Source organism: Macaca mulatta, chromosome 11 (assembly GCF_049350105.2).
Source record: "Macaca mulatta isolate MMU2019108-1 chromosome 11, T2T-MMU8v2.0, whole genome shotgun sequence".
In the NCBI taxonomy this organism is placed as follows: Eukaryota; Metazoa; Chordata; class Mammalia; order Primates; family Cercopithecidae; genus Macaca; species Macaca mulatta.
This window is the reverse complement of record NC_133416.1, coordinates 51,762,656-51,783,793: the sequence shown is the minus strand read 5'-3', so window position 1 is coordinate 51,783,793 and position 21,138 is coordinate 51,762,656. Positions and strand designations below refer to the sequence as shown.

General features: G+C 35.3%; 1 protein-coding gene across 3 annotated transcripts in view; it reads left to right on the top strand.

Moving 5' to 3' along the window:
- NELL2 (neural EGFL like 2) overlaps window positions 1-21,138 on the top strand; it is a 371,218-nt gene that overhangs the window by 102,751 nt on the left and 247,329 nt on the right. For all 3 annotated transcript variants that reach the window (NM_001261759.1, XM_015151473.3, XM_015151472.3), the window contains 2 exon segments: window positions 678-806; window positions 1,959-2,061. In NM_001261759.1, the coding sequence (NP_001248688.1) occupies window positions 678-806; window positions 1,959-2,061 (232 nt within the window).

Below are 21,138 nucleotides of genomic sequence, written 5' to 3'. Positions count from 1 at the left end.
TGAGGCAGATTACCTAATTTATACACTGCTTACTACAGGAGGATTTATTGTTTAGTTTTTATTATTATTTATTTTTATTTAGTTTTTCATTACAAGCAAGGAGGCAGGAGGACAGTGTAAAGAATATAGACACTAGAATTGTATCAAAGAAATGGTCCCATAAATGCTTTCTATCACTATGTTACAGTTCTGGGTTTATTTACTAATATCTTAAGCACATATCAGGTTTACCTACAATTTCACTAGACTTATAATTTTGTATAGTAGTTACAGATTACCTGATGGTTGTGTTGTATGGTGTATGATTTGTTTCTTATACAACACAGATTCTGAATTGTGTTTTTTGCTTGAATAAGCATATTAATGAAATTAAACATTTTTCTTTTAAATGGAAAATGCTTCTCTGCATTTGAGTGATGTTGTTTTGAATTAACCTTTGATTTGTGTCTTATAAATTATGTTGTTTGTTTCTAAGGCAGGGAGCAAATTTATCACAAAAAGGAGAAAAAAACATTCTTTAAAATTAAAGTCTTAAATATGTTTATGGCAAGTGGTTGATGAGCACAGCCATCGTTACTGCTACATACTTTAAAAAAAATAGATGCCTGCTGGAGTGTTTCACATTTCTGTGTTTCTGGAAGGATGAACAATGTAAAACCCCTTCTTTTGTGCCACAGCTGTCTCGAGCTGAACAGCGAATGAATAGATTGGATCAGTGCTATTGTGAAAGGACTTGCACCATGAAGGGAACCACCTACCGAGAATTTGAGTCCTGGACAGACGGCTGTAAGAACTGCACATGCCTGGTATGGCTTCTATTTGAGTTGAGACTAAGGGAACTCAGATGCTCCCACTCTTTAAAAATTTATTAAAACAATGTAATCATGAAAATTTCAAGACCCATTTCCTCAAGACACAACACTAAAGTGCCAACAAACCTGGTCATATCTAAAGAACTGTATTGCATTATTAAAAACACTGTCTAGGTTCTAAAGATGATTATGGTTTAGGAATGCTATAAAGTTTATCAGTACACACATGAAGTTAGCAATTTAAATGAGGTAAAGTGATTCCTAAAGAAGACTATCCTCTTATCCTTAATATTTCCAGAGATTTTTCTCCCTTGTGTTTTCATGAGTGCATTTTGATGAAACTAAGTCATATGCAGCATTAAATATTGTGTCCAGATTGAGCAATATAAACAAATGATAGAGTTTAAATGATTGGGACAATCTAATAGTTTACTAATATGGTGAAATACAAATTATAGAGTTTAAATAAATGTGATTTTGCTAATTGCTCTCTAATGAAGTGGAATATTTTATTGCATTATGAGTTCAGAAATATATGTTCATTTTCAAAGAAAAGTTCAAAGTGAGTTTGGTTTTAAACTTTTAAATTACACATGAACTCATCTGTTAAAGCTGGTTTTCTGGAAAGAAGTCAGACATCTATGTGAATTAGGCTTTTTAAAAAATTTCTCAAAATTCATCCAGTTTATTCAAAAACAGAGTATCTTGCATATAAAAAGATCAAAAGTTGTTCAGAACTGTGTGTGTGTGTGCGTGTGCACGCGCACACACGCGTGCATGTGCGTGTGCGTGATACAATTTTTATTCAGGAACATAATATGTTCCTAAATTTTTAAAATGGGGAGCAAAAGTCAAATTGAGTAAAAGATGGAATGTGGTGTAGTGAAGTCAATAAAACATCTGGGAACCCTGAGCAGCCAGCTACGTGGGAGCTCTGGCCACCTTTAGGAATCAAATTCCTGATGGTGGTCTTGGCTCCAGTTTGGCGCCTCCTTGTGGTGATTGTCAGCACCACCTCCCCTCCTGGCAATGGCCTCTTCTGTTCTCTTCATATGAAGAGTTTAAAATTTAAGGAATGGATTCAAAAATTCTTGAAAACTACTAAACTCCAACATGGAAATTCTTTAAATATTGTTTCCTTTTCAGAATGGAACAATTCAGTGTGAAACTCTAATCTGCCCAAATCCTGACTGCCCACTTAAGTCGGCTCTTGCGTATGTGGATGGCAAATGCTGTAAGGAATGCAAATGTGAGTATAACTTTTATGATGAATACTTTCTTTAGAAAAATAAAGCTCTGTATTAATAAGCATTCACCCATCATTGGTTTAATCTAGGCAAGCTAAATAGCTTTCAGAAGTGATGGAAAAAAGGAAGAATAATTTCTCTGTTTTGCTTGATTAGTTCTTTTCCATTTTAAAATGCTATGCCCCTATTCCAGTAGGACAATTTTTTCTTGGAGTAATCTATTCCATATAGTGATAGTAGTAGGAAAGATGTGTAAGAAACTTACCAGAAGGCATTTCACTGATTGTACTATTTATTGTAAGTGTCTCCCAAATAGATTAAGAATGGTCCACACGGCCACAATAACCAAGGAAATCCATGACACAAGTGGCCTTCAGCAGCAGAAGATATGCTGTCCCATTAGCCCAAACAACAGAAGTCCACATTATTATAGGATTGTCCAGTGTAGATAAGGACCATGGCCTTCATTCAGGGAAAAAAAGGCTCACACCACCGTGTGTGGAAGCTTTTCTGCCTTTTAGCAGTCATTATATAGCAGTTCACTTCTGATGTCAGAAAATACTTTTTGAATCATCTGTAACTACCCTTAACTGGGTTCTAGATCATTCAATAAATAGTGGAAATAATTTCTGTATGTTTCTAATACTTTAAAAGACTTCACTTAAACCTTCGTTAAAAAGAGTATTTAAAAATTTAGCTATTTCTTTTTCCACAAAGGAGTAGTAACATACATGAAAACTGAGTTGTTTTAAAGTTTGTGGAATATATAGAGCTCTGTAAATGCAAGTGTATTTATATGTATACTCTCAAAAAGACAAAGTGGGCATAAGTGAAGGGGGGTGGAGAGAGAGAGGGACAGTAGCAATGTGCTACAGCTGCTGAGGGTGACAAGCTATCAGAGAAAAATCAGGAAGTTGCTTCATAGTCCATTGGTTTAACTCCCTCAGGAATGCATTTATATTTAATTTTATTAGGCTTTACATTGAAGCCAATCCATCTCATAAAAGTGTATTAGCCTAGTCAAGTCGATTCAGTGGAACTAGGAAGGATTGAATACAATTTTTCTTACATGTCACTAGCTAATTTTCTTGATGAGAAATAATCTGCATTTTTCTGGGACTTCTCTTAATAAAAGGAGGCTTGTGGTAATATCATATAGTTTTCTTTGTAGGTGGTTGCAGAGAGGAAGGAAGAAGGACCATATATACATATATGACTTCATATTCATAATACGATAGCAAGGAATCATAGTTTTTGCCTTAACTTCTCTTTTTTTTTTTTTTTTTTTTTTTTTTTTTTTTTGAGACGGTGTCTTGCTCTGTCTCCCAGGCTGGAGTGCAGTGGTGCGATCTCGGCTCACTGCAAGCCCCACCTGATGGGTTCACGCCATTCCCCTGCCTCAGCCTCCCGAGTAGCTGGGACTACAGGCACTCGCCACCATGCCCGGCTAATTTTTTTGTATTTTTAGTAGAGACAGGGTTTCACCGTGTTAGCCAGGATGGTCTCGATCTCCTGACCTTTTGATCCGCCTGCCTCGGTCACCAAAAGTGATGGGATTACAGGCGTGAGCCACGACACCTGGCCCTGCTTTAACTTCTTTTATCCTTCTTTCCATCCATAATTCTATGTTGTCATTCATGGATATGACAGATTTTCATTAAGTGTTGTCAGTGTTATTAGATACGGGTTGATTAAAATAACGGGCCATTGTGAGAGATTCGTCAGAAGTAAATTTCAATTCTGATCTTACCATTTGTCTCTGTTACCAGGAGTAAACTGCAGACTAAATCGGATTAATGCTTGAATTCTTCCCAATAAGCATGCAGTTAGACATAATGAAATGATAAAATATTTTGAGATTCATTAATGAAGAATGTTTCGGGCAGTCTTTGGTGTTAATGATTGAAAACCAACTGTTTGCTTCATATAGAAAATAGTTAAACCTGGAAGTGAGTAATCAGTGAGCAGACCACAAGGTAATGAAAAAAAAAAAAAGTCATAGGCTCTCATTAGATATGGCCAAAAAATAATAAGTATAAAGTGACTTTATCTTTCTGTTCACATTTAATGATATAGAAGATAAGTACCATGGAATAGAGAAGATTCATGCCTATGTTTGCTTGTTATTTTAAAGATTTGAAATTTTAGTTTTAATGAATTAAACATTTTACTAGAGCTAGCAAGAAATTTCAGTAAACAGCCATAGATATTTCCCCGTAGGGAAATAAGCATTTAGTTCATATGGTGCATATTCTTAGAGGTTCTTTTTGGGAATGAGTCTCCGCAAAGCACAATTTAAAAATAAGTCACTGACAATATCCAGAAAACGTGCTTCTGAAAAGTCTTGTAGAAGACAAATAATACTTAAAATAAATGTAATAGTAATCCTTTGACTGACTTGCTTAAATAGTACAGATTTTCATATGTATTTACAGTGGGAGAAACCAATAGTTACACATACCTATGATGTCTTGTGTGTGTGTATGTGTGTGTGTATCACCATTGCATGTGAGGAGAAACAGTCTTATTTTCCTATGTTAATTCCACAGTAGTGTCACTGTTAAAATTTATGAAAATCTAATTTTAGTGGAGAAGTAAATTCCTATGTTTTTTACTCTTTTAAATGAATATAAGCCCTCTTCTTAGACCCTACACTGATCCTATCTTTGAAATGCTTCTGCTCAATTGCCTTTTTAATGACAAAACACGATAAAATAGATTATTATTGAAAACTGTTTAAAGAGATTAATCACTTACTATTTCTAAAGCCCTTGGAAGGTAAAGCATATAACCTAACTGCTGAATGTGACTCTGCCAAGATTGAAATGAACGAAACACCTGCATGTGGCCAGTCACTTTTTGGTGTTCTTCCTTTAATGCTTTCAGGCTTGCTTCATCAGAGTTGTTTGCCCATTTCTGGGCAGTCCTATTTGGCAGCTTCCTTTGTACTTTCCCTCAGCAACTTCAATTCCAGCTCGTTATCTGAATATAAATACTGGTGAATAGCAACAAGGTTGTTGTTCTGGGAAAGAAGTGGGAAGAAACCAAGCGTTTTCTTTATTTGAATCTACGTAAACAAAGCATTGGGAAGAGGGGCTTAATTTCCTGCCTGGACCATTAAAATAGTGTGCTGGAGTTAAACAGAGGATAAAATCCAAAGGCAGGAATGCCAAGGCCAAATCGTTAAAGCCATAGTAATTACAGCCATAATGAAGCCATATTGCTTCTATAGGTTACAAGACACATACTTTGTGCCTCATTTGATCTTTGCAGCTCTATAAATAGGTATTATCTCCATCTTCCTAATAAGGAGAATTCCAAGCCATTCAGGAACATGCAGTTAGAGGTCTCAGAGAAGTTCCATCTGAAAGTGCTGTGCTTTGACAGCCTGCTTTCCTTTTTTTAAAAAAAACCGTCTGTTACAATTAATCTAAGTGATCTACTTTTATCGACCAGTAGCTAAGCTCACCATAGGTGTTTTGGAATCCTAGTTGAGTCTTAGGCGGCAGAGTTTGCTTTCACCACTCATCCTCTTCCCTTTCAGTCACCATCTCCTCCACATCCTTTATCCCGGTCTCAGGCTGTCAACTAGCAAACAGGGAGATTTAGTGACACATATTCAAGATAGCTGTAGAAAATGGAAAGTATAAATATTTTAGGTGACTTTAACTCTGAAATAGAGTTACGTCAAGATATGATTAAAGTACATAAAATCTCAACCCAGATTTAAAAAAAAAAGAATTATCAGAAAATAATTGATTGAAATTCTAGGAAATTGAACGTTACCAAAAGTCACTGAATTTATAAAACAATTTAGTTTTTCTGAATATTCATGCTATTACATGGATGCGTGCCTTTATTTATTTATTTATGTTGATTGTAGATTCAGGCTTGTATACAGAGCTGTGCTTCACAGGAAAGGCGGTTGATGAAAATAGGGAATCTGAGGCAAATCTAAACTGATGCTGTAATGTCTTTCCTCCATTATTAGAAAGTTCTCAAATACAGGGAATGGGAATGTGACCATCAGAACTGGTTGGTATTTGCCTAGTAGCAACAGTTAAAGTGGTGTTTCCTCAGAGTCCAGAATTATATGAATAAATAAAATTCATCATTCTTTTGGTTGAGCAAGGTCAGAGTTTCATTATATAATATAGATTACACTTTAATAATCTATATTAAATTAAATATATTAAATCTCTAATCTGTGCTGATTAGACATCAGATTATTTTAAACTTAATTTTAAAAGCAGTCTTGGTTTAGTTAAAGTGGACTTACTGTAATATCTTTGCATATTCAGTAGTTAATTCTGTGAGTTACAAGTCAGATTTTCTGGGTTTGAATTCTGACTCCACAACTTATTAGCTGTGAGACTTTGGTCAAATTGCTTAACTTCTCATGGCCTCAGTTGCCTCATTTGTATAATGGAAATAACAATTGTATCTACTTCATAGGGTGTAAGCATTGAATAGGTAATAAATGTAAAGTGCCTAGAACAACGTTAACTATTATTACTGTTTTTTATTAAAAGGGTCACCCATGTTTTTATTAAATTATAAAGTAGTGAAATGATCTTATTAGTTCATTGCCTTTAGATCTTAAAGCTACATAGGACTTCAAGGGTTCTTTGAAACAGCCATTTGCTTTTGGGAGGTATGGTTTTATTATCCCCATTTTATGGAAGAATAATGCCAGGTAGATTAAGTGACGTTATAAGATCAAATAGTATGTAATACAAGGTAATTTTTTTCTCTCAAATTGTGTCCTGATTTCCCCAAGGCCATTCTCTTCCCCAATATTGTGGGCATATCTTAATCAAGGTTGAAACCCAGAACTAATATGTCAATATTATGTACTGATTTGAGTGTCTGGCTTCGTTACTCAGAATCATCTTTGTGAGACTCATCCGTATTTTTGATGCGGATCAAAAATGTAGCTGCATCTCATTCATACTTATTGCATCATTGTAATGTCCATTGCAGATCAGTTTTACTTATTGCTGCATATATTTTATTTGTGTTTGTGTACCACAATTCAGTCTATTGTTGGACAGCAGTTAGGTAGTTTGCCAATTTGTGCTATGTGAAGAGTACTCCTAGAATAATTCTTTACATGTTTCTTGGTCTTAGTTATGTATGTATTTCTGATGGGCATATAGTTAAAACAGTGGAATTATTTGATCAGGGGGTAAAACTGTTTGACTCTATGGCAAAACCAATTTTCCAAACAGTTTTCCAAAGTGGTTATCCTAGTTTATTTTCTCACCAACAAGGTACGAAAATTCCAGTTGCCCCACACCCTCACCCACACTTGGCATTTTTAGTCTTTTTAATTGTAACATTATGACAAATGATGTTGGTAAATGATATTGTGCCACAGCCTAAGTTTGTTATTTCCCAGGTGACTAAAGAAGATGAGTGCCTTTTTAATCTATTTATGGGCTGCTTTCATTAATATCAAATAATAAAAAGTAAGAGTAAATATTTTGTATTTATACTTTTCCAAAGAACAATTTTCTTCTTTTTAATAGAAGTAGTAATTTGGAGGCTTATTTTATTTGCACATCAGTATAGATGATTCTGGTCCTGTCACCTTAAAATGCATAGCAAAGTAGGGGTAGTGGAGATTAAATGATTGCTGCTCAAGTACTTAGTGATTTTTAAAAATTGGATGATAATCTGATAAAATGGAATCAGAGATTTCTGAACATGTGTTCTTGACTTTTCAACAAAAATCAGCACAATATAATTCACCAACAATTTTTTTTTTGTTCTTAACAGAGGGGGAAAACATAATTTATGTAGGCTATGGTAAAAAAGAAAATAATTTTGAAACAAAATAACCAATAGACATAGCTGTTTTTACAATAATGCTGGGAGCCTGGGAAATATTCAGGATGTACTGGAGGTTCTCATGCATGAACACAATTATAAATTAGTTGATATGATAGAGACACGAGGGGCCACATGAACAGAATGCCAATATAGAATGAGAGGAATTATGTAATAATGAAAAAGGTAGAAGTAGCAATCAAATGAAAGGTGTGTTGTTTTACATATCAGATGCACTGTTTTAAGAATATTTCTTGAAAGTCTGTGGTCAGTAAGGAATTTTATGACACAGCAAAAAATTGAATGAGCTGAAAGCTCATTCAGCTCATTCGGCCTTGGTCTGGACCTTCTTTTCTCACTAAAATTACTTTAATTTAGTATTTGAAATAACATTGAATAAATCATAGAATTAGAACACTTTTATAATTCTATACGTATATGTGACAAATGGGCAAGAAAAATAGTTCATTTGTGTATTACTTTAGATAATGAGCTTCTGATAGGGAATGTTTTCTCTAAAGACAAATAGCTAAATTTATTAAAGAGAGATTGCATTAAGATAATCCTGTAGGCTTCCTAAATACTGTACTGTCATTAATTTTATCTTAATTAAAAAAATAAACCCTTTAAAAAGGCAGCTGGCATGCTGCTACCTTTTAAACATTATGAAAACTGATAAATGTCAAATCAGTGGAAAAATACTGAATTGGCAATATATTAATAAACTAGAATAATTAACAGTACAGCCTTCAGATTAATTACTATGAGACAGCATGTGATATGTTTTAATGATCTTTAGAAAAATATAAATCTACTGTTAGTCAGCTCATAGCAGAGCTGGAATGCCAGGGAAATGTAGGGCAGAATCACAGAGTGATTACAATGTCACAGTGACTTAGCTGTTGTGTCCTGTATTCTAGTCCTGGGTAGTGTAAGTTGTTTAAGTCTACCATTCCTTCTTCCCAATTCTAGTACAGTATTTTTAATGCTTTAATTAAAAATAATGCATGTGTATAATAAATATGCAAACCATGCAAACAGATATAAAATGAACCATAAAAACCTCCCTATTCTTTCTCCTCCAAACTTCCGGTTTTTGTGTATCCCTCCAGATGACTTTTCATGCATCTACTCACATTGCCTGTCTAGGCTTTTTATGTATTATAAATGATGTTAAGCATTTTCCTGAACTTTATTTTTTATTAATAACATATACTGGAGATATTTTCATATTAAATAAAAAATAGTTGCATATTATTTCATTTAGTTTATTATTTTATTTCTTCCCTCTCTAAAGATATTTTGATGTTTCTAATTCATTTATATATTTGTTATGAGAAACAATATTGCAGGAAGCCATTAATGCATAATCTTGGTGCAGTCTTATGGCTTTATCTATAGAGTAAGTTGCTAAGGATGGAGTTGCTGTGTCAAAGACTACGACACTTTAAATATTGTCAGTTTTTGCCAAATTATTCTTTTTTTTTTTTTTTGAGACGGAGTCTCGCTCTGTCACCCAGGCTGGAGGGCAGATGGTCCCAGATGTTTTCTTCCTTTGGCAAGGGAGCACCAGGTGGCAGTGCTGAGGGAAGCCTGAAAACAGCACATTTCTCTGGGTTTCACTAGATCTTTAGAAAAGGCATTAGGGGGCTTTTTTTCTCTTTCCCCAGCAACCTTGACAAGAAAATGGCAATTAATGGGAGATATTTTAATGAGAGATAGTCAGTGGAAGCCCAAACGTTCTTGTTTTACCACAAACAATGTTGTCTGGTGCACTCATATAAAATTATTGTTAAAGTAATTGCTGTTCTGCATCTTCAATAAATTCCACAGATGGCATAGGAATGTATTGACCTCCCCTTTTTTCTGATATGAAAGTGGGTTTTCCGGTAGATGTAACACAGATACTGTTTTCTGGCTCTAAGGCATTATACTGTGCCTATTTAATCATGTTTTATTTAAAAATAATAGAGTACTCAGCTTCTAGTTCTTCATTCTGAATTGCAATTCCTCTTCATTATTAAAATCCTTGAATAAATGTATTTTGTGGATTTTATTTTTCATGTCCCATTACACTTTCTCAAAAGAATTTCTCTGCACATATAATGACATTGCTTAAGTGTCCTAAGACTTTTCAGAAGAAAGCGTTATGCAAATCTGTCTGCAATAATAATTAAATCAAACTGTCTAGCACAGTTCTAGGGGACCAAAATGGGATTGTTTAGGTGATCAGAAGGCTAGTCCTCCTTCTTAGTACCATAAGGCTTTGAAATAAGTAAGAGGATTTCAGATTTATACCAAAGCAAAAGAGCCATAATCTAGGTATCATTTATAGGAGACCCAATTTAAGAGAGAAGAAAAACAGGCAGAAAATGCAACTTTTTATCTCCAGTGCTGTTAAGTAATTGTTTTAAAAAATGAACTTATTTTCTTCTCAATTGAGATAATACAAAATGGCATTTTTGAAATAAGAATAGGGAAGAATGAGACATAGGCAATTTAAAGCATCTTTGAAGTTGATTTTGGCAATTACGTGGAAAGTAGTAACTCCGACATCCCAGCTGCACAATGAAGGTAAAGGGACAACATAGTTCCCATTGGAGAATAAAGCCGTGGCTTCCACGTCCTCAACCAAATGCACAAAACCACAACTCAGCCGCACTGGCCTCTCCAATGGCTACCTTGAAAATGGTGTGTGGCCTTCAGTTTTCTGTACGTATTTATAAATGGTATAAAATTATTATAGATTAGGAATGAAATAAAACATAATGATATGGGAGCTTAGTATGAGGAAGGGACAGAAAGGAATTCACTTTTTCAGTTCAGAGATGGTTGTGATAAAGCAGAATTCAAATGCATTTCTTTTTTTTTGTTTTTTTTCCCTGATACGGAGTCTTGCTCTGTCGCCCAGGCTGGAGTACAGTGGCACGATCTTGACTCACTGCAGCCTCCAACTCCTGTAGCTGGGATTACAGGTGCCAACCACCATGCTCAGCTAATTTTTGTACTTTTAGTAGAGATGGGGTTTGGCCATTTTGGCCAGTCTGGTCTCAAACACCTCAAGTGATCTGCCCGCCTCTGCCTCCCAAAGGGCTTGGATTACAGAAATGAGCCACTGCTCCCCGCCAATTCAGACACATTTCAGTTTAAAGATGGTTGAGATGGAGTACAGTTTAAGCACATTTGCTTTTATGCAAAAGCTGGCCCCTAATTTAAAAATATTTAACTATAAAAAATACCACATGAAATTGCCTTAAAAATTGTTCCTGGAGTTGGTGGTGGTAAGAATGGAGCTTCTTCCAATTTAGGAATGTTAAGCTGGTAAAGTATTTGTCAGAATAGCTGCTGCAATCCCACTCTGAGCCACAGTATATATTTCACCTATATTATATACTAAAGCCCCTACTTAGATTTTGTTTCTAAATGGCAACAGCTCCTGTTCACACCCCTTTCACCCCAGTTGCTAGAATGTTGTCTATATTAGGGAACTGGCCACATGGTCTCTGGAATTTGGGTTAAGCCATAGGGCCACATCAGGATTTTAGGATTTAAGGCTCAGATCTGGAGTTATTGATTGTTTTATACTTTAGTTACATTGTGAGTTAAAAAAAAAATTCTCAGCTGCCTTCATAATGGCCCTCACTTATAAATATTATTGCAAGTTATAAAGAGATGTCTCACAAATACTTGTGCATCAAACTCAGTAACCCAGGAAAGATAATTTGAAGTCCATATAGCACAATAGATAATATGCAGATATAATGTTTATGATTTTAACCATTGGAAAGTGACCTCCATGATCCATAACATTGATAATTTTTGCTGAGACTCGATTTTTTTTTTTCAGACAAGCTGTAAGGTCTGTATACAGGAGCACGTCCCTTAGCTCAGTGCTGCTTAAATTTTAATGGGGATAGGAATCATCTGGAGATTGTGTTAAAGTAAGAATTCTCAATCAGTGTTTCAGGGTGGGGCCTACAAGTTTGCATTTCTAACCAGTTCCCAGGTGAAGCGAACACTGCTGGTTCGTGGAACATGCTTCAATTAGCAAGGACTCAGTGAACAGGTGTGCATCCCTGACTGTCCAGGAGCTCAATACTGCTTTTCTCTCTCTCTCTCTCTCTCTCTCTTTTTGATCTTAAGTATGCAGTAAGATGTCAGGATATGTTTTAGGGATATTTTAAGCTGACATTTTAAAAGTGTGAGAGCTTAACAAGAATCATCTCTCTTGTTTCTCATAATGGCTCCCAATTTACAGATGAAATTGAAGCTTAGGGAGGTTACTTCTCTTGCCTGAGATAAGCCAGCTAGTAAAGTGGCAGCATCACAATTTAAACATATGCAGTGTTTCTTGTGCACTGTCTCATACAATTTGCAACGTATTTCATCAATGGAAATAGAAAATTAGTTTAAATGGAGAATTTCAAAAGTTTGTGATGTTCTGGAGATATCAAGGACTTTAATTATCCATATGTTCAATGGTTATGTAAGTACTTAGGAAATATGATTTTATAATAGTTATTTCTATATGATTAGTAAGAGAAGAGAGAAAAATCAAAAGTAAATCTTCTAGTATTTCTTATTAAAATGAAATGTGTAGGCCTATTATTGAAAGCACAACTTTTCATTACTTTGTAAGACTTCATACATAGAATGGAAACTATCAATTCTGGGATAGTTCAGGAAGAGAAATTTCAAAAGCAAATGTCTTCTGGTTGGATTTTACGTGTTCTTGGTAAATAAAGAATAGAGAAAACACACTGAATTAAAATTAAAAGTATCTATATAAAAGGTTTAGACCCACCTTGATTATTAACTGGAATTCCTAAAAGTCAGTGATCATGTGGAATTCTTCTTTGGTCCCAAAAGCTTTTTGAAAAAGATTTCTTTACATTTGTATTAGATGAGGTCTTTTTCTGAATACTTGTGGAATAAATCACATCTGTCTAATTTCCCAGGCCTTTGTAGCTTGGCGTAGTCCCGTAAAATAGTTGTAGTTTATTCTGGGTAGTTCTGCTGAGAAAGATTGTGCCATCTCAATGCTAAATTAAACTGTTCTCTTCCAACATGTTAACTATTGGTACTCCACATACATTGAAGTCTTTGGTTTTTTATTGTAAATCTTGTAAGGATAAGAAGATTAATAAAAGCAATACAGCATTGGAAAACTTTAGGACAATGCATTTTCCATAAGCTTAACTTCTCTTTTCTCCTTTGTAAAAATTCTCCCATTAATCCACCCTCTTAGAATTGTGCTCTGTACCACTTGATTCTTGAGGTTATTTTAAAGATGGTGATTTACAAGGAATTAGTGAGCTCGCACAAATATATCTCATGATGCTAAAAGCAAGTGTTGGCAGATGGCCCTGGATATTCTCTTGGTCTTTGTTTAACCTAGTCAAGCCTTTTAAACCAGTTTTAGGATCTTGTAATTTACTGTAGCATTATTTGTAAGAAAACACAAACCAAGAGCCTTTTGTTTGTTTGCCTAAATCATTATTATTAGATTTAGGAAGCTAATCCTTTATTATGCTTTAAGAAAGATGAAAAAATGCAGTTGATAACATATTATTTTCATACTATTTTGTGGATAAGCATCATGCTTTTAAACCAATAAAAAAATGAGCTTTCTTGACCACAAATTAGGACCTTTTACGGCAAAGCAATATTAATAATTCACCCATCTATGTTCATGCTTATAGTCTACCTCCACCATTTCTCAGGCCCTGAATCTCAGAAAGGTCACTTTTATTTCTTAGTTGGAAAGAAGGGAGGGAGTGGGCTGGTATAGAACAAGATGCACATTGTACTTGTTCACTGATTTATTTAATATATTAATGTCTCTTCAGACCACAGTTCCTAAATACTGAAGGACTTAGAGCTGGGGGAGACAATCAGTAGAATATGAAGTGGGATGTAAGAATTGGATTAACTTTCCTGGCTGAGTTTTCCATGTGCCTAGGAATGAATTTAGGAGCTGGAGAATATTTCTTGAAATGATCTAGAAATAGTAATATGGAATGATTGTTCTAGGCATATACAAATTAAGTGAAATAAAGGTGAAATGAGTGTTTTAGCACCAAATCTCTTTTCCGTAATCATGTAATGATCAAGTATGCAATGCAATGGTGCAGTATTAAGGTGTTGATAAAGCACCGGAAATAAGCAAAATTCTACCATCAGGGAGATCAGGGAAGGTATTCCTGAGAAAAAGATAGAGTTGAGTTCTAATGAAAAATAGCATTTAAGTAGTGAAGAGGGGAAAGAGGAATGTGTAAGCTGAGAAATTGAATATGCAGAGGCTCTGTGTGGGGAGGTGTCATGTTGTGAATGGTGGCAGAGGTGACTGCTGTGCAGAGAGTCATAATATGAGTTTCAGCTGGAGAGGTAGGGTGGTGTTAAATTAAGGAGTTTTATTATTACACCAAGGGCAATGGGTTGCTGGTTACACATTTTAGGCAAGGCAGGTCTGTTTTTGAAGTTATACAGGGAAGAAATGATGGTAGCTTCATTAGGTGGAAGTTATGGGAAGTGATTAGGTTTTGGATGTGCTATATTTTGAAGGTAGAGCCAACAGGAATTTTAATGGTGAGAAATTGGTATGAGTGAAAGAGAGGAGTTGAGGATGATTACAAGGTTTTTGTATCAAGGAAGTAAGAGGACAGAGTTGCTGATACCTGAGATTGGAAAGGCTGGTAATTGAGCTGGATTTGGGAGAGTGACTAAGATCAAGTTAAATTTAGACATGTTATGTTTAAGCCGTTTGTTAGCCATCTAGCATTTCTGTTGTCTAATTTGTTATGTTCCCCTTTTCGTTTCTGATTTATTCATCCTGAACAGAATAGAAAGGACTGTCCTTTCTAAATTCTTTATTTTGTCAAGAATGTTGCAAACTTTCACTCAGGGTGAGTTAAGACAATTTCCAGATTTTGAATAGTTTGAGGATAAAAAATTCCCCAAATGATCTAGTTATCACACAAAACATATGAGAGACTACCAAAAATTCTCAGCTGGGACAGTCTCTTTAGATTGCACTGAAAACAGTGACGAGTTTTCATACACTGTGTGTGTGTGTGTGTGTGTGTGTGTGTACTTTCCTGTATCAAAAGAGAACTTTTCACCAGATGAAACAAACTATGTTCTACCAGATAAAGTATTAATGTCCCTAACTAATGTCCCCATATCCCTTCTACTTTTTCAACCCAGTTCCCACAGTGCTACTGGATCATCTATCAAAATTATAATACTTAATCATGTCATACTCCAGTTTAAAACCCTTCAAACACTTCCTAATGCTTTGAAGATACACATCAAAGTCTTTCAAATTTACTGTTCATTTGTTTCCAGGTTTCACTATTATAAAAATATTGCCACAGTATTTTTCAGGTCAGTATTAAAAAGGGGAATTTGTAGGTTGAACATTGTACAAAATATGCAAAATTTTGGCACATATTACCATATTGTTCTCAATGGTTTTATCAATTTACACTTCAGCAACATCTGAAAGTGCCTGTTTTTTCAACACCCACAGCAGCACAAGGTGTTATCATCATTAAAAAGAAAATCTTACCTAGTTAGACGTATAGTATATTGTATCTTTTCCAGTGTGACTTGAACACAGTGAATGGTGTGGGAATCTAAGTAGAGTATTTTGGGATAAGGGTGGGGAGAGAAGCAGTGACCAGATAATGCAGGCTGTTTTGGTGATTTAAAAGACTTTGATATTTATCCCCAAAGCATTAGGAAGCATTTGAAGGGTTTTAAACAGGAGTATGACATGATTAAGTATTATAATTTGATAGGCGAGCCACTGTGGGAACTGGATTGAAAAAGCAGGATGGTATATGGAAACATTAGTTAGGGACATCCATGCTAGTCCATTTGACAGAGACTACAGTTTGGGGTAGGAAATGACTGGAGTTGGAAAGAAGCAAATGGATTCGTATATATGAGAGGTAGAATAGGTTGCCTATAGTAATTGGATTTCAAGGACTGAGGGAGAGAGACATATCATGGATGAATTTCATATTTCAGACTTGTGCAAAGTGGATGGATGGCTATGATGATTATACTATTTATTGAAGTAGAGAATACTGGAGGGCAATTAGGTTTTGAGTTCACTTTTGGCCATAAGGAGTTTGAGATGCCCATAGACATCTAAGAGGAAATATTGAAGTTTGATGCATAAGTCGGATGTTTAGAAAAAAGGTCTGAACTGGAGCTATAAATGTGGGAGTCCTTTGTGTAGATGTTAACCAGAGCCATAGAAATGATCAAAGTCACTTAAGAAGAGAATATATTGAGAGGAAAAGGGAGCAAGGACCAGCCCTTGAGGCACTCCTACATGTAAAATCTGTAAGAAGTGGAAGAGCCTGTAAAATAACATGAGAAAGAGTTGCCAGAAAATTACACGGAAAATCAGAAGTATTATTGTACCAAGGAAGCTAAAGGAAGAGTATTTTAGGAAGTAGGAGGTGATACATGATAACATAAGGTGCTAAGGGGACATAAACGATGCTTTTAACATTTTTAATGAGATTCAGAATGTGGAGATGGTTGTCTTTTTGAAAGCATTTTTGGTGGCCTGGAAAAGGACGCCAGATTAGAGTGGCTTTGGGGAGTAGGGGGGAGAAGGGGTGATGCTTTTCACAATATATTTGGCTGTGAATGGGAGGAGGCACGGGGTAGTTACTGGATGCACATGTAGGGCTCAGGATTTTTAAAAAATATTTTAAGATGGGAAGGAATAGGAAGAGACAATATTTAAATGCTGATGGCATGTATTCACTAGCATTTGAGAGAGAAAAAGAGAGAGAGAGGGAAAATGAGAGAGAAGGAGAGAGAGAAAGGTTGAACATATAAGAGAGGAATTAACTGATGGTGTAAATAGAGTAGAAAGCATAGGATTCAGAGCATAATTGAAGGATTCGAACTTTGCTAGGAGAGGTGACACCTCCTATGTAGAAACAGAAGGGAAGGAGAAATGGATGGATATTGATGCAGCTAAATGTGTGTTTGATGGAAAGGAAGTTAAAGGAGTTGAGTCTATGTCTGACAGCTTTTTTTTTTTTTTCTATGAAGTGAGACCTAAGGTGAATTACTGGAGAGAAGAGGCAGAGTCACAGGTGAAGTTAACAATGTACTGAAAACAGCCTATGAAAGTTTTGAGGACCCAGATAAAGTTGATAACCAGAAGTTGTGCTATTCATCCATCTGGTCATACAATTTGTCCCTAACCTTTTACAACCCAGATGTAGGCATGAGAAAAGTAGATTGATTCATACATCATTAGGATTTTGATCTCCAGACAAAGAAGTTAATGATGGTATCAAAAACTAACTAAACTTTGAGACTTAAAGATATTTATATTGGATAGAGAATAAGGTAAGGATAGTTGATGGCTCGTCAATAGGGAGAAAGTTAGTTCATATGGAACAGGAAGCACTAACAAGGTTGAAGAATAAATGCAGTGGGAATAGTTGAGGAGGCCAACTGAAAGAATAAGGAGCTGGAATGGGAAAGTAAAATGTCTGATTGAGAGCTTTTAGAGGTGGAGTAGTTTTGAGTGATGACAAAACTGTGGCTATACAGGTAAAGTGGAGGTGAGGGGAGAGCCAAGGAGTCAAAAGGCCAGGGTGCAGGATGGGTCAAGCACATTGATGTCAGAATCATTAAGAATGTTGCAGACATTGTGACGGAGAGAGAGATTGTGACCCAGATTTCAAAGTCAGCAATGAATGAAGGGGAGTGTCTACGAATGTGTGTGTGCATGTGCATGTGTGTATGTAGTTAGGGAATTTAATAACAGGAACCTCAAAGGGCAGGAGTTTTCTGTGGGGGTAGAAAAGTGACAACAACTACATCTTCTGACTCTGAAGTACAGATGTGTATTTCATGGTATATATGAAGTATCCATGGTGGTAAAAGAATTTGCAGCTACCATTTGGGGACTCCAAGGGGCATGTGGTGTTCTTGCTGGAATAACAGGATCCAGGGAAAGCCAAAAGGCCAAGAGGTTGAAGCTATGGAAAGAGTAGAATTAGAATTCCAGAGAACTGAGTGAGTTTGGCAGTGAGGAGGAGGTTGGTAGGATGTGTGTAGTTATGTGAAAGGAGAATCACAATGCATTGGAAACGTTAGTGTTCAAAATGAATGAATGGATCTAGTTCATTGGGCTGGTTCACAAAGTGGGGGAAAAGAAGCAAGAAATATTTGAGTTTTTGTTGAATTAACTGCCTCACAGAGTTGTCGATGGTAAATCTTGATGGAAAAAAATGTGGGTTTGCAGTGCTTTTCACAGCATTTTATATTTTTCATTGCTGAGAGAATGGATTTGTTTATACCTTTCAACAGGTTATTATTTGCACAAAGGAAAGCTATTGATTTTGGTCAGCTTGTTTTATAACTCAATTATTGGTTAAGTAGTTACTCAGGGTTTCTCTTCTTTCCAGGTAGTCAATCATATCTTCCATAAATAACGGTCATTTTATCTTTTTTCCAATATACCTCTAATCATATTAATTCTAACAATACTGGTGCTTCTAGGAATCCCTGGCATATAAAGTCTTTGGAATGTCATAAGGACTGTGGTCTAGGTTAAAACTAATGAAAGTTAAACCGGGATGATGGCAGTGGAAATAAAAGAAAAGGAATGGCTTTAGTAATATAAATGCTTGGCATTTGTGTGAATGTAGACTACAGAGGAGGGAGCTGATGATGATTCTAACATTTCCATTTAGGTAACAGAGAAACAGAAGGGTGATGTCTCATGTTTTACCTTTAAGTATAGGATTATTAATATTTCCATAGAGTAAATGTTTGAAAAAGCAATAACTGGGTCAGAGACTATCCATCATTGTCATTCTTTTGCCACAAACTACCAAATTATATCCAGTTATACCAGATTTGTTAGCATATTTCTTCACCAACACTGAACTTCATACTTTAAAATAGTGTTGTTAGATTGATAGGAGTAAACTGGTATCTTGTTCTTCCTTTATGAATTCTTCAAATAGCTTTAAAATAGCTTTCCCTGTATTTCCAAATGTTTCCCAATATTCTCTTAATTCTTCACTTGACATCATTTTAATGTTTAAATACATTTGGGATTTATCTTTGCTTATAATATGGAATACAGAAATGACTTTTCCACCTCAAAGTGTGAGCTAGTTTTTGCAACTCTAGATGGATTTTGAAAGAGGGAAATGTGGCCTAGGATGGGTGTGAAACAAAAATTTAGCCATTCAAAATATGTATTCATTAGGCGAAAATTTAACAAAAATATTCCTTACAAATACATTAGGTGCAAACTCCTCACCATGATATTTAAAGTTTGAAACCAGCAATAGAAAACTGGCTGCAACCCAGCCATTGTAATACTAGTTCATATTTACAGAATGCTATGTACCAGCCCTGTAGCAATCATTTTATATACACAGATTATATATATTACCTCATGAAATCCCTAAAATAGTCCTGTGAGGTGAGGATTATTATTATTCCCTGAAACAAAATATTAAAAATAGGGCATGTGAGGTCAACACAGCCAAGTCCTAGGCCATTATTTATATTGCATTTCACTGACCTACTCACTGTTCCTCAAAAATACTTTGCAGCTTACCCATTCCATATTTTACTTTGCTGCATTTTGAGCCACATTGACAATATTGTGGATGGTAAAGGCAGAGGGGAAAAATACTAAAAGAAAAACCAGTTAGAATTTATCCAGATGTTCTTTTATGCATTCATTCAACAAATACCTCAGTGTTCCCATGTACTAGGCAGTAGTCAAAGGGCAAGGGACAAGGTAGGGACTGAAAGTGATAGAAATCTCTGGCCTGAGTAGAGCTTACTCTCTGTGGGTGGATGGGAAGTAATAAATGCTAATGATGTGACATTGAAAGTACCATGAAGGAAAACAATCAGGATAAGGGTGGCTTAACAACATACGTAAGTTTCAGAATTATGGACTCCAGGAGGGAGGGAGAGAAAAAAGTGAACACAGGAAAATATGTAATGTTACCTTGTTCGTCAATACATGTGGATTTTTAAGCTTATTATCAGTTCTTGCTTTTTATGTTTTACAGACATGCTTTTTGAAAATGAAATGAAGTTGAAATGTAATATATACACAAATTTGTATAGCTAAATACTAGATTTTAATGAATATTTTAAGAAGGAAGATAAAGTATGATTCAAGTTTCCAATTAAATATATGTGAAATATGTATCAAAGGCTCAGATACTTCCAGCACCTGAGCCACTCCCTTGAGGCCATCATTTCTAAAATAGAATATAAAGAACAAAATATCGTTGAATGGAAAAAAAAACAACTGAATTGGTCTATAAATGTCTTAAAAAAAATGATTCATCCAAAACCAAAACAGCATATATTTCTGCTATTTCTTCCTTCCCCCTTCCACTTAGTCTGTAATTATATTTCAGCTCCTATTACCCTGTCTCTCATCCCTTAATGACCCCAATTTTCTGATTGGTTCCCTTTGACTTCCACAGAAGCCTGCTTAAGCATTCAATGAATTCTTTATGAAATCCTGTGGTAATTTAATCTTCTCTGTGAGGTCCTTTCAGAAGCTTTATTCTGCTCTTTTGGACTGAAAGACTGTTGCTAAATCCTGATTTTTATTTTTTCTTCTGACAGTAGTACTTTAGGGAGAACCCAAACACCTTCTTGAATATTGCCTACTCTTTTATAATGACTCTTGCTATAATTTTCTTTTGATATTGGATCACTTTTAGAAATGCAGAATTTCAGTTAGTCATTAACTTAATTGCATTCACAAACAATAACTTAATTGCATTCACAAAAGATAACACAACCTGTTATTTTCATTTTTCCATTTAAAATATGTTCCTACTTGCTATCAAGACTTATGTTTCTGGATATGTGTGGTATATTTATTATATAGAAACATAAAAGAAGGTTTTCCTAAACGCTTTGACCCGCACTCTTGTTCTTGGCTGCTATGAACCTGCAAGAGTGGCAACTGAGAAAAGAATGAAAAAGATTCCTTTTCCATGAGCAATGGTCACCTGAATCTGGTGAATTTTCTGGTAGTTCAGGTTCCCAATTACTTCATGCTCTTATTAGTGAAATTTTAGCCTTGGTAATCCTTACCTGTTCATAGAATAAACTGATTTTTAGAGTTGCTTCATTTTGCTTGCTTTACATAATATGGCCACATGAAAGCCTATAAGCTTATAAAGCCCATAAAACTTCTTGTTTCTTGT